Source organism: Nicotiana attenuata, unplaced genomic scaffold (assembly GCF_001879085.1).
Source record: "Nicotiana attenuata strain UT unplaced genomic scaffold, NIATTr2, whole genome shotgun sequence".
NCBI lineage: Eukaryota > Viridiplantae > Streptophyta > Magnoliopsida > Solanales > Solanaceae > Nicotiana > Nicotiana attenuata.
This window is the reverse complement of record NW_017671576.1, coordinates 15,886-28,815: the sequence shown is the minus strand read 5'-3', so window position 1 is coordinate 28,815 and position 12,930 is coordinate 15,886. Positions and strand designations below refer to the sequence as shown.

At 34.9% G+C, this 12,930-nt stretch overlaps 1 protein-coding gene across 1 annotated transcript; it reads left to right on the top strand.

The window, feature by feature from the left end:
* Positions 1 to 11,252: 11,252 nt before the first annotated feature.
* On the top strand, positions 11,253 to 12,716 carry LOC109209074 (COBRA-like protein 1). The gene is made up of 4 exons (XM_019372248.1): positions 11,253 to 11,340; positions 11,890 to 11,960; positions 12,279 to 12,444; positions 12,499 to 12,716. Exons 1-4 carry the CDS (start codon positions 11,253 to 11,255, stop codon positions 12,714 to 12,716), a joined length of 543 nt encoding a protein of 180 aa, XP_019227793.1.
* The last annotated feature ends 214 nt before the right edge of the window (positions 12,717 to 12,930 follow it).

Genomic DNA, 12,930 nt, shown 5'->3' with positions numbered 1-12,930 from the left:
TTTTTGGAGCCACCATTAAAGGTCATTCGAAGCTTCAATTTCAGAAAATGAGTTTTTCAATTTTGTTAGTTGTTTGGATTGGGTGTTGACCCAATTGATTGGGATCATCAAGGGGAGTTCAAAACTCAAATTTGAAGTGATTTGGAGCAGATTTGAGCTAGATTTGAATTGAATTTTAGAAGATGCCCAAAGAAGAAGAAGAACCCGTGAAGCTCCATTAGTAGGATTCATTTGTATAATAGTGTATAAGTAATATATAATGGTGTATAAACACCTCTTATATATTATTTTATACAAGGTTGATACATTATTTACAGGTATTTGGTGGATTTCTCACATTTCTTCTTCTTCTTGTTCTTCTTCTTCAACTACTACACCTATATACATGGTGTATCACTAACATTTTCATTACTGTGCTTATACATCTTTATACATTTTTATACAACTATATATATAATATACCTCTTTGTATAAAAGTGTATAATATTGTATAAAAATGTATAAGCATCTCTGACAAACTTTTTGTACGATTGTCACTTGCAATTCTTGATTAAAACTATTCCAAATCTCCATTAAATGACTCCAAACTTCGTATACGGTCTACTTAGACTAATTATAATAAGTTCAAACAATACCCACTCCAAATTTCTTACAAAATCATATTCAAAATCTAACGAGATTAGCATTAAGGAAGATGAGATTTTAGATTTCTCGCGTCTGTTTTTTATTTTCGTAGTTGTGATAGGTGTGTAGAAATTTGAGGAAAAAAGAGAATGGAAGTTTTTCACGCTTGAAGATATAGAGCATAAAAAAACTGGAAAAAAATTCAGATTTAAGCTTATTGATATTTGGCTATACATTTGCAAACTTGTAAGTGGGCTAAAATAATGTAAGGTCAACTTATGGAGCGCATTATTATGTAATTTTGTCTTATTAATTAAGCATGAAATATCCCATATGAAGATGGAACTGTTAGCATTGTATACACTTTTCAGTTCTCCAAGTGGGTTAGTTTTTGGATTAATGTTAATGGAGCTTTTTTGTGAAGAGGAAGAGTTAAAAATGGAGATTGCAGTAAAATGGAGCCAAATTTAATATCCTTGAAAGATTTTGACGCTGGATTGAAAGGGTGAAGAAGAGAATTAAACAAGGAAATGATAAAAAAACCCAATTAACTCATATGTTGTTGATGTGACGATGTAGGAGTATTTTGAAGAACTCAAAAGTATATATAATGCTAACCTACTATACCTATATAATAGGTTAGCAAAATGGAGCCTTAACATAACTCATAAAATTGCTACAATGTGTTCAGGAGATCACGGGTTCGAGCCGTGAAAACAGCTAGGCGACTATACACTATTTTGAAATCGCGTAGGCACAGCTAAGCATTAAAGAAGCAGTGGCAGGACTACCTATTGAGAAGGTGATTCAATTGAATCTCCTTTTATTGAACTATACTGCCTCAATAGGATTCAAATAGCTTCTTCTTTTCTTTTCTTTTTTTTTTTTTTTTTTTGCGAATTCCAAACACCATTGACCATGTCACTCTATTTAAGCTCTATATCTCAAAACCAATATTACACAAAATACAAATAGAAATAAAAAGTACCAGAAGTTCATTAAATATCTACTAACAAATAAATCTCTAATTGGACCAAAAAAACTCGTTAAAAAACAGAATATAGAAATTCTATCTTTCTAGACACAAGTGTAGACTGAATTACCTTTTACCCAGATACTAAGTCAACAAAGTTTTTAATGTCTTCCAGTGAGTGTATCAAAAACTGACAATTATACATGTCACCAAGTCTAATGATGCTCCTAATGCATTAATCCATGGTTGCCTCTTTCACTTATATATTTTCTAGTTCTGTAGTTTTAGCAGAGTGAAAGAATTAGGAGCCGTGAGATCTAGCTTATAACTCTTTCCTGATTCTTGCACTCTGCTAGGAGAACACCAAAAAAAAAAAATTTAGGGAGAAGCACCTCTTTGGTGTTACTCAACTTGAAGGCAGCCCGGCGCACTAAGCTCCCGCATACGAGGTTCGGGGAAGGAACGAACCAGAAAGGTCTATTGTACGCAGCCTTACAATGCATTTCTACAGGAGACTATTTCCATGGCTTGAACCTGTGACATCCTAATCACATGACAACAACTTTATCAGTTACACCAAGGCTTACCTTCTGGTGTTCCTCAGCTTAGACAAAGAAAAATGACAGTCAAGCCAAATTACAAGTTAACCAGAAAACGAAACGAAACTCAATTACAGATGTCACACTTGTTAAAAATCAGCCCTGAGGAAAGAACTACACTTTACTCATTACAATCAATTAGATCAAAGCCATCCGCCAGAGTTGCCACCCATACATGATTCAATCAGATTTCAAAAGAGCTAAATGTATTGGTGGTGAAAAAGAGCTACACGTGAAATATTAAACTGTTGACATGGCATAACACGTAAGAGCAATAATATAGCAACACATGGCAGTCTTATTTGATAGAATAAGAAAAGGCACTGGAGGAAAATACCCACGAGATAGTACCGAGCCTAACAGCTGGCAAAGACTGGATCAAGACAGTAAAAAGGGAAGATTCATGAACCTTCAATTAATGAGGAGAGGAATCAGAATCGTTACAGAATCTCTTGGACAGTTACAATTACCAATTGTAACAGATCATTAATACCATTAAAACTCGTAATAATTTAGCCATAAATGGAAATAAACATTATATGTGTAAACCTCTATATAAGAGGAGAGAATTTCACTTTTAAGGACATCTGGAACAATATTGAAATATATACTTTACTTTTTGCTTTCTCGAAATTCTTTGCTTCAATCTAGCAATCAATTATTTCCTTAGTTATTCTTGTTATTTTCCTTTGATATCTTTGAGAAAGTAAAGCAAAACTTGGTTATCAGTAACCCGCTTTCTTCTAAAATTAGATTTTGACTGAAAGTCATTTTTTGGTTAAACAAATTGGTTTCATTACCGGGAATCTGATAATATTTTCACTTTCCAAATTTATTTTTCTACCAAACAACCATGTCGACTCTCAACGACAACAACCAACTAAACCAACAAGAGGGTGGAGCTTCGATCCCTTCACCTCACAGTTCTCCTCGACAGTCCTGGGAGGGGACGCTTCAAAGATCAATATCACACACGAATGATCAACAAGGAGATGAGAAAAATGCCGAGAACGCATTAAAACAACTAATTAGGGAACACGTCAACAATGCTCTTCAAGCTTTTGTCAGTGGATTGCCAACTGCGCCGCCAACTCCACCTCCAAATAACACTGCAACTATAGAAAACCCACACTCAGGACTTGTTAATGCGGAAAACAGAGGAACTCTTAGTGAATCTCGCGATGGAAGATCAGGTACACCAAATAATTCTGATTTACAAAGTTTAGTAATAACTTTGCAGAAGCAGATCAAAGAGCAGGATGATCGCATAGAACAAATACCTGGTGTGTCGCACGTGATTAAAGGAGTGGATATTGAAAAATATTCACAACAACCATGAAAGCCAAGTGCAGCTCCCTTACCAATTTTAAAGAAGTTTAAAATGTCCGATATTCCGAAGTATGATGGAACAACCGACCCACGAGATCATGTTACTGCGTTTACAACTGGCGTGAAAGGCAATGATTTAATCAAGCAAGAAATTGAGTCGGTGCAGGTCAAAAACTTTGGCGAAACACTCATGAAATGAGCATTAACATGGTATTCACTTTTTCCAGAAAGGGTTAACCAGTCATCATCTAAAAATATACCTCCGAGTCCCGTATGTATTTTCCTTATCAGGAAATGGACCGAATGGAGGGAATAATCAAGTGCTCGAGATTTCATACTTCAAAGTTCTAACACTTGGGGGACTATAGCTGCAAGTCAAAGAAGACTAAAAGTCAGAATTCAAGCCTGGATTAACCCAAAAATCAAAAGTCAAGAGCCAAGAAACAAGTCTGAATCAAAAAACCTTTGTAATAAGCTTTGATAAAGTGTAAACTCGCGGACATAAATTATAAGATCTTGCGAGTACTAAGGTTAGAGACAATGATTAGTCATGGGTAGCAAGATATACCTGATATAACTTAGAATTTTTGAAATATGTTATAAGAAAAACAGTTATGAAAGAGTTATAGATGTTAATTGAATACTTGTAAAGTGCTATGTAATTTGAAAGTTCAAGATATGAAACTTCCTCAAATTATTCATGAAATTTCTTCAAAATATGTATTTTCCTACTTCTCTCATATATTTACAGCAATATGAAGTTGAGACGTTTTCTTCATTAGTGTCCTTTATAAATGGGCCCTCTTTTATAAAATTCGTGTCTATGCAAAAATCATGAAATAGTAAAGCATTTTTAAATGCAAGTCAAAGAGTTTAAACCAAACTCAAAGTAAATAAAAGATCATATATTAAACTTTGATAAAACTAAGTATATACTTAGTTAAAACCAAAATGTTCAAACAAACCCCAAAACGAACCAGGGGTAAAAACTAACCATCCATTCCAAAAAGTAAAAACAAACTTCTTATCAAAAGTTCCAAAAATAGACTAAGTTCTAAAAGAACACTAAGGAGTAGAATCCAATGCAACATTATCAGCAACGGGAGAGGTAGAATCCAATAAGGTATCATCAACAGCAGGAGAAGATTCAACTTGAGCAGAAGAAGCTTGAATGCCAACTTCACCTGGAGTAAGTTCATTACCTTCGGGAACGCCGACCTCAGCCTCATGTGAATGAAAGTCTTGATTTTGCTGAGTTGTCTCGATTACTTCTTTAGCTTTAGCAATCTCAACATTGAGATCAAAACCTTCCTGGTTAGCTTCCATCAAATTCTCGAGGTGGGTATTCAAAAAAAAGCCCAACTTATATCTAGTGTCGATTTATCTTCAAGGGCTTCGTAATCTTTTTGCCATTGGTCAATTTCAGCCTTCAACTCTTCTTTCTCAATCAAAGAGGCGTCATAAGAAATTTTTAGAGCAGCGAGAGAACTCTCCAAGTACTGGATCTTATCAGAAGAGACACGGAAGTCTTCTTGAACCTGAGTAAGTGTTTGAACTAGCTCCCTGGCATAAGTCTCCTTCATTAAGGAGTTCTTTCAAATCCCTTATCTCCTCGGTAGCTTTAGAAAGTTGCTCTGCAAATGAAGATTCTAGGATGTCTTTGTCTCTGCCAACTTGATTTGAAGAGGCTTTTTTAACTTCCAATTCCGCCGCCATCATCCTTACTTGTTGTTCCAAAGCACACTTTTCTTCAGCTAAAAGTTCTTTCTGTAATTGAAGACTCTCATATTGTTCTTTCCAATTATCCGCTTTAGTATGATAATCATTGACTAGCTGCTCAGTGTGAACAATTCTTTTCATAAGCTCCGTGCCTATCAAGTTGATCTACAAAAGAAAAAGCTGTCAAACAAAAGTAAATAACCACGAGGAAAAGGAAAGGGAAAAGATAAAACTTGAACCTTCAAAGATTAATGAACAATATCATTCATCCACATCAAGGAGTTGTGGCTTTCCAACTTAGACTTCTGAACTGGGCCAATTAAAGGTTTTAACCATATGTCGGCTTGACCTGATTTTTTCAACAGATTACCATCTTCAAGGACTTCTATGGTAACCTTTTTCATCACCCTATTGCTACAAGAAGTACCAACTTTAACATAATAAGTAGTAACAACGGGTATGGTTCAAGAAGTAAAAGCATCCACGGGGCAGTAGCATCAGTAACATGAACGGTAGATTGAGAACAGACAGGGACTAATATTGGAAGAGAAGCAAGGGGTAATTCTTCATAAACGGGACCAAAATCACCACTATCAAAACCACGGGAAAACAGCTGATTAGTAGATTCACGAGGAGGAGCATTCATTTCTTTATCAGAGCTCACTAAAGTAGCATCTTCAGGCTCGTTGATAGGAACAGAACTTGGAGGAGGTATGGCTTCATCGTCAGAAATAATGCGCCTCCTAACTCGAGGTCTACGAACTAAAGAACCTTCTTCTGAGCCACGGGCTCCATCAGCTTTCCTTTTTGAAGAAGAGCTCAGAATCCTCTCTTGAGCAAGACTCATCGTAAGTCTCGTAGATGAAACAGAAGCAGGACTAACACCACGAATGGAAAATCCTGGAAAAAGAAAAAGAGTCGCGGTGAAAACCTCTTAAATAAGAAAAAGAGAAAAAAAAAAGGAAGACTAAACAGAAAGAAGTTCCGTGTGTTTTAACTTTCCGCCCAAATCTCTGAGAAAGATACTTCCAAGATCTTCTCTCCTAGGAGCAACAGATAATAACTTTCCTATCCAAGCGCGGAAGTCGAGGATCTCTCAAAAACTTCCATAGTTGTTAAAAAAATAGGCACGAGAATACATGAGAATCAATTTTTAGAAAAGAAAAAGGTGGTATACAAATACTTATGTGCAAAATTCCACTTTTCTGGAAAAGGCATGTTTTCTTCACCCACCAAACCACTAGTGGGAGCAGCAATAAAGAGAGCATACCAGCCTCGATCTCTATCATCTTCAGGGCTAACTAATTTTCTCTTACTTTTGGCCACAAGGGAAAAAACTCCATCACGAAATAGTTTGGGAGAGTAAAGATGGAGTAAGTGACGAAAAGTAAAAGTCATTGAAGCCAAGTTTGTTAAATAACTGAGGCATGCAACGGCTCTCAAAACAATAGGACCAATTTGTCCCAAACACATTGAAGTAATGACAGGACTCAATGAATACCGGGTCAATAGGAGGTCTAAAGCCTAAGGTAAAGGATATGTATAAACGAAGGAATAACCAGTTTTGTATGAAGTTATTCTTTGGTTATAACGAGGGATTAAAATTGGGAAGTTAGGTTTCGAGTTACATTCCCTTCGAACCAGAGCAAGAAGACCAGTGGTAATCAGAGTTGGGTACCGATCAACACGATCAAGGGAAGCAGCCATGGAGACTTGACTATTCATGGATTCACTATCAGTCACAAAGGATAGCTCTTGAGGGACAATCTCATCAATAGTGGGTTCACGAAGGGTTCCGGTTAAATCTTTATCTTTAGAAGAAGACCTTGGGGTTGCAGAAGCCCTAGGTCTTGAAGAAGATGGTTTGGTAGCACTACCTTGAAAGGAGGAACCACGGTTAGAAATTGAACCGAGGCTACGTAATCTACCACCTCTTGTACTCCTAACAAGGGCAGTTGAAGGGAGAAGTTCATCAACAATTACTACTTTGCGAGGATAGGGATTTGATGAAGCCATGATTAACTAGAGAAATACAAGAAAAAGATGCAGAACGAAGTAAGACAAGAAGACTAAGCAGGAAAGGCTTTAGAAATCGGAAAAAAGGGGTTAAGTATTTATAAGAAGACATGATTATTGAGGTCATTATGAAGCGTCATAATGGAACCGTCACTTCGTGACTAATGCGGTTGCAGGAAAACCCTAAAGGACGTTGAAGAACTGAAGAATCAATTGTTAAAAGCCACGTGACATGATCATTTAATAAAAGGGTATGATTATATTCGAAAACGGCGGCAGAGAATTCCCGCCATAAAAACCTTCCACTTCCCCGAGTATTCAATAGAGAATATTTAAGAAAGTGGGGGGACTATCTGTATTGGTGGTGAAAAAGAGCTACACGTGGAATATTAGACTGCTGACATGGCATAACACGTAAGAGCAATAATATAACAACGCGTGGCAGTCTCATTTGATAGAATAATAAAAGACATGGGAGGGAAATACCCACGAGATAGTACCGAGCCTAACAGCTGGCAAAGACTGAATCGAGACAGTAAAAAGGGAAGATTCATGAACCTTCAATTAATGAGGAAGGGAATCAGAATCGTTACAGAATCTCGTGGACAGTTACGATTACCAATTGTAACGCATCATTAATACCATAAAGCTCTTAATGATTTAGCCATAAATGGAAGAAACGTTATATGTGTAAACCTCTATATAAGAGGAGAGAATTTCACTTGTAAGGACATCTGGGACAATATTGAGATATATACTTTACTTTTTGTTTTCTCGAAATTCTTTGCTTCAATCTTGCAATCAATTATTTCCTTAGTTATTCTTGTTATTTTCCTTTGATATCTTTGGGAAAATGAAGCTAAACTTAGTTATCAGTAACCTATTTTCTTCTAAAATTAAATTTTGACAAAAAGACATATTTTTGGTTAAACACTAAATACCTTGCAATTACCATAATACTGGAACCGCTTAACCAGATCAAGTTTTCCGTTTAAACTACTATCGAAAGAATAAAGAAGCCAATGACCAGTACAACAACCAAAATAAACTTTTCCATGCCACTACTCTCTTTCTATTTGAATGGTTACATGGCTAATGTTATATTCCCTCTTAATATAATCAATCACCTTATCCCGCACTGTGTCCGCATCAGCATCGGGCTTAATCTTGACATGGCAAGCCAGGAGCACTTTGCCGACTGTAATCGCCCATATGTGCAATTCATGGATTGCGACAACGTCCTCCACCTCAGAGAGCCCCTTCTCGAGCCTTGTCGAAGGATAGTTTGTTATAAGTTAGAAAGCACGTGGGAATTGTTTCATATTGGTGGTGAAAGGTTACTCTTGGTGTCTTTTAACTTCTTGACCTTTTATGTGTCTAATTTAGAACACATACTATTATATGTATATAACTATATGTATATTATTTATTTCTATAATTAAATCTATTTTATTTGAAATTTTAAATTTTAAATTTATTTGAATAAACAGATGCGTGTGTTTGTCATAGAACACATATTTTTTTTAAAATTCGATGGATGTTCTATAAATAGAAGTTCTTCCAACAAAGTCAACATAGAAAAATCTGTAACTATATTCTTGGCTTGTTGTATTCTAGAAAAATCTGCAAGTGTATTCTTGGCATGTTGTATGCTAAAGAAGATTGTTTGTATTTTCCCAATTTGTATACGGGCAATATCTTCTTTAAGGAAAGTCGTTCTCACGCCTCAAGCCTTCTTCAATTTCGTTTTTCAAGTATTATTTTTCTTAACAATTGTTGCATCAATTTCTCTGGGTGTTCTCTCCATTAATACTTCAAGAATACTCCGAAGCATCCTAATGGTTGTCCCGAGCACAATTACAGAGAAAATGAGAGTGCAAATTAGATCAATGATTTCACTAAAGGACCATTCGAATTAAGTTCTTAGGCTATTATAAGAATATAAAATTTCAAGACTTTCAAGTCCTTTTAGGTTTAGGACTCTTTATAACTATATAAGGTATATATATTCCAAAGAAAATTGCATAGTGAATAAATTATGTTCGGAGAGGGATTGAAGGTCTGGTAGAGAAGTAGAAGTATTCATCTTCTAGGTAAAAGGTACTGTATTTGCTCGTCAAATTTTCTAAACCTCTTTTTCTTGAATTGACAGTCTAAGGTAGGAAACTTGTTTGCATGATCTAACTGGACTTTTTTTTTCTTCCCTTCTTTGAGTTTTTTATTGATATTGTAAATTTGAAAGATTTGCCGGTGACTTTGAGACGTTACTACGTGTTGTGTCTGTCTTTTTTATTTTTATCTTGAGTCGGGGGTCTATCAGAAGCAACCTCTCTAACTTCACAAGATAGGAGTAAGGTCTGCGTACACTCTACCTACAAACCCTACTTTGTGGGATTACACTGAGTTTGTTGTTACGTTGTTGTTGCCGGTGACTTTGAGATCAATAAATGATTTAATTTGATTCTTATTTTTTGGTACTTATAGTTATATTGTTCCTCTTATAATTTTAAATTTTGAATCATCTCTTATACTATATCTAAAGTTTATGGTATACATGACATAGGTACTTTACAAAATTCAACCGATCTCTCGCCAAGTAAGTAACATATTACAGATTATTATATTAGTTTATACGATAAACTTAAATATTTTTGTTTGATGTATTTGTTATCAAAAGCTTATCTTTTTTCTATTCCTTAGTTCTCCTAGATTACACTTAATATTTGCTAAAGAAAGATACTTTTCTTACGTGATTTATATTTACTTTAGTTCTATTGTCTATTCAATTTTGATTTGGTAATTTTGTTGAGTACTGTTGTTATTGTTTTTCTAACATGATTTGGTATTGCTTTGGAGAGCGTTTTTTTTCTTAAAATATAAGATCTGACATTTTTATGTCCGTGTTGTACCTTTTTTTTTGTTGGGAATACCGACAAGGTTTGAATTTAATGATTTAGCAAAAAATCTATGTATCTGTCTATATTATATTAAAAGCACGAAAGTTTTAATAAAAGTACAATACGAACATGCCAAAAAGATTTTAAAAAAAAATTTGGAATACCAACAAGGTTTGAATTTAATACCAACAACTTTTATTTTTTGGGATTAAAAAAAAAGATTTATGTATGCGATTCTACGCTTTTAATAACTATTTATGTCTTGCTGGATAAATGGATATTACCTAAACTGCAACATATAAACATGCATGTTTTTTTGTGTGTGTATTTTGTATCAAAAGAACATTAGCAACCTTAGCAGGTAAGAAACAAAGAAATTTAATCAGCATCTTTTTGTTAAGTAATTTGGTATAGAAATTTATCAAATCTTATTCTCATATTGAAAAAGTACAAAGATTCTTTTTAAAGCATTAGAGTAATTAGGTAGTAGTACTATTTGTATAGGGAGCTAAGGAATTATTTTAGAACAAAATAATTTTACAAAAGATAAGTACTCCCTCCGTTCCAATTTATGTGAACCTGTTTGACTGGGCACAAGTTTAAGAAGAAATGAAGACTTTGGAATTTATGGTCCTAAATAAGTCCAAAAGGGGCTCAGAGTATTTGTGTGGTTAGAAAAGCTTCTCATTAAGGGTAAAATTGTAAGTTTAAGCTAAATTGTTACCAAATTTAGAAATGGTTCATTCTTTTTGGAATGGACTAAAAAAGAAATAGGTTCACATCAACTGGAACAGAGGGAGTACCACTTAAAAAAAAAAAAAATCAATAACAGTAAACAGCTGAATATCATTAAGGATCCATTTATTGAGAAAAGGAGAAGCTATGAGAATAATATTGATATGCACTTTGCGCGTGTACCTTAAGCTGAAAAATTGAGTCTTTTGGGATTTTTAGAGATATGAAAACAAAGAGATTAATTCTGTTAAGTGCATAGTAATATTGTTCCAAAGTTGAAAGTGATACTATTCTGATATACATATATATATATATATATATATATATATATAAGAAAAGAGCTCTTTTTTGGTTGCAGAAATGGCAGTCTTCCGCTCACTATCAGTCACTACATTTCGCATTCTGTTGTTAACTTTCTTGCCGTCTCTTCTGTGCTTCACGTCTACTGGTGAGTATCCATTAATTCTCTCTGTTATCATCCCATTTATCGTTATTTTTGGTCTGAGTAGACCGAAAAAGATTCTAGTTGTTTATTAATCTTCCAATGCAAAACATATTTAAAGTAAATGTTATCTTACCGGAGGTGGATCTAGGATTTCTATAATACGGATGCGCCGTGAGAGTTGATCCCTGCTCCTCTAGGTAAATAACTCAGTATTGAACAAAGTGCACCATTTAGCCTCCGTGGAACATGTGTACCAGCAGATTATATCAGATTAATTCTAGAAAATATATATATATATATAAATACCATATAGACCATAGGTTCATCTGTCCCATGTATTAGGCTACAAATCCGCCCATGTATCTTGGTGATAGTGTATGTGAAAATTATGATGGCCTACGAGCTAGTTAGGTCTTGTCCATGCGACTGAAGTGTTTGTTTATTGATATGGAAGACTACGGAATTAAGCTAATCTTGAATATTTCCTTGACGTTTGTCTTAATCTGGATTTTGTCTATGTTCAGTTTTTAGATTTTATTTTTATGTATGCAGATGCACACAAGCGCAACGGAAAAATTACCATCAAGTGGGATATCATGTCTTGGACTCCAGATGTATACATTGTGAGTTTTTTCTGCTCTAGTTTTACCAACCTATATTATTATTATTATTTTCTGATAACTAATTTTGTATTAATCAGCTTTGTAAAACTTTACAAACCCAAAACTCGACTAGTTAAACAATCAGTTATCTAGCCAAATCAGGAAAAAGAAAATAGAGAATCAAAAGCCTATACATCAATAAATAACTAGAACTAGGGGTGCACGTAGATCGGGTTGGTTCTCGATTTTTCTCAAATTTTTCGGTTTAAATTACCATCTAGACTTTTAACAAAGTTGTGTTTGACACAAAGAGTGCTTTTTTTCTCATGTATTAAGCAGGTTAATGTTTCGATCTACAACTTTCAGAAGTACCGTCCTATTCAAGCACCAGGATGGCAACTAGGTTGGACATGGTCCGACAGAGAAGTAATTTGGAGTGCACGTGGAGGTCATGCTACTGAGAGAGGGGATTGTTCACAGTTCAAAGGGAACATCCCTTATTGTTGTAAGCGGGATCCCACATTTGTATATAAGTAACGACTTATGAATTGCCGCAAAGGTGGAGTAATTAACTCGTGGATTCAAGATCCTGGGAAAGCTGTGAGCTCATTCGAGCTCGATGTTGGTCATGCTTTCCCAAGTATAAGAAGAGTGAGGAAGCCTAAAAGATTTACCCTCAAAGCACCAGGATATTACTGTAGGGGTGCAAAAACGGTGGTATCAAGCAAGTTTCCGACTCAAAATGGAACGATTGCTAAAGCTTTGAGTAAGTTATAGAGACTATTAAGCTAGCAGTATCGTTATTTTGGTGATTGCATGCTTTTATTTCCAATTAAGCATATTGTTTTCTTCTTTGTTCCTTCACTTCTGAAGACACTAATGGCATGACACATGATTAAAAGATGAACTACTTTTTTTAGCATGAATTTGCCAATTCTCTAGTAGCAAATGGTATATCATGTTAATTTATATTGTTGTTTTCCTTGTAGTG

Excerpts from the sequence above, each read along its gene's own strand:
- LOC109209074 (XM_019372248.1), top strand. The coding sequence starts at position 11,253 with ATGGCAGTCTTCCGCTCACTATCAGTCACTACATTTCGCATTCTGTTG. Across the intron at positions 11,341-11,889 it reads TCTGTGCTTCACGTCTACTG|ATGCACACAAGCGCAACGGA; the intron begins GTGAGTATCCAT and ends TTATGTATGCAG. Across the intron at positions 12,445-12,498 it reads AGGGAACATCCCTTATTGTT|GTGGAGTAATTAACTCGTGG; the intron begins GTAAGCGGGATC and ends ATTGCCGCAAAG.